Here is a 4166-nt window from a genome sequence, read left to right on the forward strand (position 1 = left end):
CCCATAGAAACGTCGCTGGGTATCAGCTGCTGAAGACGCGTAGGGCCTGCGGGAGCTGCCTCTGTTGGGGGAGGCGAGATCTGTCCCGCTGTGATCTCTGGCAGTCTAACGGACCATGGACCAGAGCATTTCTCTTCCACCAGCTTCAGCATCCTCTTGTGCTCTGCACTCATCAGGATGTTCCCTCCCCTGAATCCTCCTCCTGACTTTTTTCCCAATGCTTTTTTCGGCGGTTTATGATGTAACTCAAACTGTACCTGTTGCCTCATCAGTGAACGAACCTTGGTGCCAAGCAGATCCTCCTGTTTCTACCTCCCTGATGAGACGCGTGGGGTTTTCCCGTGTTGGTATTTTAGTGTTTAATTGCTGCGTTGCATAAAAAGCCCATGATGAAAACTGTTACTCCTCAACAAGGAAGGTGTTTGGAGTAGGAGTGTAAAGCCACCAGGTTGAATCAACCAGGAAGCTCGATGAGACGGTGAACGGGGACACTGCAAATAGCATCTTTGGCCACAAAGGGTCACAGAATCATTTTTAGTTGGAAGAGACCAGTAAGATTATCGAGTCCAGCTGTTGACCCAGCACTGAATCAGTTCAAAGTCGAAGACACTGACGCAAGACGGTTATGAAACATGATTTTTTATTGCCTCCACGTCTGCTGTGAAATACGGAGAAGAGCGCAGTATTTCACAGAGATGGTGGGTTACGCCTTCAAAGCACGTTACAAGCAAAATGACAGGAAGTGTGGAGATCCGCGAGTGACACAGGACGCGCTGCCCATCAGGGCGATGTTGCAAGAGGGAGAAGTTGCTCCCCTTCATCCCCACTCCTCGTGTCCTCTACTTTATCTTCCGGGCTGGCACTTTGCAGACCTGCTGTGGCTGCTGGCTTGGGATGCGCTTTGCCACGGGCATGCAGCCTTGCTGCACTGGGGCAGGATAGGTCTGCACTGGGGTGTGACATATCTGCACTGGGGCAGGAGAGGTTTGCACTGGGACAGGATAGGTCTGCACTGGGGCAGGACAGGTCTGCACTGGGGCAGGAGAAGTCTGCACTGGGCAGCACTGGGAGACTCTCTGCACTGGCTTCCCTCGAGGGTACCCTGATCCATGACATGTCTCAGAACAGAACGACCTCCCGTAGCATGCAGCCTTGCTGCACTGGGGCAGGATAGGTCTGCACTGGGGCAGGATAGGTCTGCACTTGGGCAGGATAGGTCTGCACTGGGGTGGGCCAGGTCTGCACTGGGGCATGACAGGTCTGCACTGGGGCAGGATAGGTCTGCACTGGGGTGTGACATATCTGCACTGGGGCAGGAGAGGTTTGCACTGGGACAGGATAGGTCTGCACTGGGGCAGGACAGGTCTGCACTGGGGCAGGAGAAGTCTGCACTGGGCAGCACTGGGAGACTCTCTGCACTGGCTTCCCTCGAGGGTACCCTGATCCATGACATGTCTCAGAACAGACCGACCTCCCGTAGCCATGGCATCCTCCTGACGACCCATAGCTGTACGTGGGCCTCCTGACACGGCTCGAACTGCCTCCATGGCATGAACCCGAGGACCCATGGCATCTCTCGGAACACACAGACCTCCCGTAGCTGTTGCACCCCCCTGATGACCCATAGCTGTACGTGGGCCTCCTGACACAGCTCGAACCACCTCCGTGGCACGAATTAGCCCCGGCATAGCCTTGGCACCTCTCGGAGCAGACCGGCTGACGATAGCCATAACAACGGTAGTCGTGCCCTCTCATGCCTTCAACGCCTTCACCCTCGCACCCCGAGGAGCAGCAGTTGTTGTAGCCATAGCGGAAGGGTGTGCGCCGCGTGTCCAGCCAGGACCCTGCGGGATCGTACCACGTTGAGTTCAAGTTGAAGAATGATTCTCTTCCAGAAGAGTAGATCATGTTGGAGTCGTAGGGAAAACCCTGAAAAACACACGATCACACAGGTTTGCATTTCCAGCTCCTCTGTTTTAATTTAATTTCCCATAAAGCTGCTTTAGGTCTGGCTTATCCCGAACACCTAGGTCTAAAGGAAATTCTTGCAGTTGCCCAATACTGGTCAGATTATGTCTAAACCCTCTTTCTAACCATACCCTTGATTTTTTCTTCCTCCAAGAACGGAAACAACCATAAGGCACTGCAGAATATGGTGCTGTTGCTGTAAATCCTATACCCAAGTCCCTCAACAGCTTCTTTCTCGGCTTAGCCCTTCATCCTCTAGCCCTTGGTGTAGACTACAGTCTGAAGGAGAGCGCAAGCGTGCCAGGCCTGTGAGCTCCCGAATCCAGACACCCATCCAAAACCGATCTCGGCCGCTGCAGAATGTGTCTTACCAACTCACACGGGAAGGCAGATGCTGACAAGGGGAGCAGATTGTGAGAGGCAAAGGGACGGTGGCCTTTTATATGGTTCCAAGTCTTCCCCTTGTAAATGAAACACGTCGCAGGAACGAGGACTGAATTATTTATTGGCAAAACATCTCCTCTGTTTGGATGCTGTTCCCAGTGCTTGGCATGTTCTGCTTGACTCATTATTCTCGATAAGCATCTCTTAATTATAATGTAGGTGCTGAGCGGTGCACATAAAGGACTCGCATCGTTAAGCCACCCATCGTCTATGTGAGGCAGGTAATAACGTACTTATTCACCAGCTCCAGAGGACTGAGACACTCAGTGAGGCTGAGGGTGACCCATGAGTCAGGAGCTGTGACGTGCACAGTGCTAATGTTCTCACCTGCCCCTTTGGCTTCCCATGAGGGACATTTCCAGGTGCCTAAGCACAAACACTTGATTGGGAAGAGCCAGCTCAGAGTCACCAAAAGCGAATCATGCTGATGGGTTTCGCTGATGAAGAGGCTGACTCTGTGGATAGTGGAGTGTGATGGATGGTGCTACCTCAACATTTGCAAGGCTTTTGGCACAGTATCCCATGGCTGCCTTGTAGTTAAGCTGGTGGAGGTGTGGACTGGATGGGTAAACCTCATGGTGGGTGAGGAACTGGCTGATACTGGTGCTGGTGCTGTTTAACATCTTCATTAATGCCCTGGATAATGGGTTGGACTTGGCAAATCTACAGGTGGCACCAAATTGGGGTGAAACTGCTGGAGGACAGGACATGGGCTGGCTGGAGAAATGATCCTGTGGCTGGGAGGGACTGGCTGGGGTGGGAGGGCTGGCTGACAGCAGCTCGAAGCACAGACAGACCAAAGCTGACCTGGAAGCGCCCGTGTGAGGGCCAAGCTGGGCCTTGGCCTGCAGGCTCTGGGTCAGCACTTGAGCACCACCTGGGAAGTGGTTTCAGTGAGGGAAGAAAAGAGCTCATAAAATAAGGGATTTCTGGAGTTAAAGTTCATAAGCAAGTGGTTTCTCATTTGCTTAAAATTAAAGATGAGGCAAATAAATTGTTGTGGTTTTCTGCATTAAGAAAATAAGAGTGATTTTCTTTTTTATTTTCTGATTTTCCTTGGCTGCTGGCGGCTGGGACGACACTCCAGGGCTTAGGCAGTGCAAGGAGACAACCACATCTATTTTAATGCACCTACTGGGAAGCTTTTCTGGCAAACTGGGAGAGAAATGGCATGTTCCCGCGTGCCTGCAAGAGCCAGGCAGCGGGGAGCTGCGGGGGAAGAGCTCGACCTGCATCTTCCTGCACCGAGTGAAAAGGCACTTGTGGCATGCACAGCCACACCTCACGTGCTGGGACACCCGCTAATTATCATGATTAACATTTATATGACAGACAGCCTCCCGGTGCAGTGTTGCTATCTGGCTAACGAAGGTGATGGCACAACTGCGGGTACCTCGTTCTGGCCCGTAGCGAAGTCCCTCCATTGCTCTCTCCACGGTGGCAGGGATTTTCCAGCCTGGCCAAACCGCTCCAGCTAGAGCTGAAAGGTTCATGTGCAAGCTCTGATTTTGATTTTCAATTCACAAGTTTCCTTGTGAACATTTTAATGACTGAACCTCTTCTTATGGTAATTTTTTTGGGGGTAAAAAAAGAAGGAACCAAGTTTCAACTATATCTTTTCATCTTTATTCTTAAATACACAGGGAGAAAACAAACTTGCAGGAGTCCTTGATGCTCCTGCTGTCACAGTGTGAACATTTTTCTCAGCACAGTCCTGTCTCTGTTTTCCAACAACCTTGAAATCTGTCTGCTGA

The 4166-nt window shown here is 51.6% G+C and overlaps 1 protein-coding gene across 1 annotated transcript; it reads right to left on the bottom strand.

The window, feature by feature from the left end:
* Positions 1 to 839: 839 nt before the first annotated feature.
* LOC104498101 (loricrin-like) lies at positions 840 to 1908 on the bottom strand. Its single transcript, XM_010141438.1, has 2 exons — positions 1362 to 1908; positions 840 to 928 (listed from the first exon to the last, which is right to left on the bottom strand). The coding sequence occupies exons 1-2, from the start codon at positions 1906 to 1908 to the stop codon at positions 840 to 842; spliced, it is 636 nt and encodes a 211-aa protein (XP_010139740.1).
* Between the last annotated feature and the right edge of the window lie 2258 nt (positions 1909 to 4166).

This window comes from Buceros rhinoceros, unplaced genomic scaffold, assembly GCF_000710305.1.
Source record: "Buceros rhinoceros silvestris isolate BGI_N320 unplaced genomic scaffold, ASM71030v1 scaffold7828, whole genome shotgun sequence".
Taxonomy (NCBI): domain Eukaryota; kingdom Metazoa; phylum Chordata; class Aves; order Bucerotiformes; family Bucerotidae; genus Buceros; species Buceros rhinoceros.

What these genes read in the sequence shown, in the direction of transcription:
- LOC104498101 (XM_010141438.1), bottom strand. Translation starts at nt 1,908, where the DNA reads ATGATCTACTCTTCTGGAAGAGAATCATTCTTCAACTTGAACTCAACG. An exon ending in TCCTGCCCCAGTGCAGACCT is followed by an intron (nt 929 to 1,361) that starts GTCCTGCCCCAG and finishes ATCCTGCCCCAG; the next exon opens with TGCAGCAAGGCTGCATGCCC.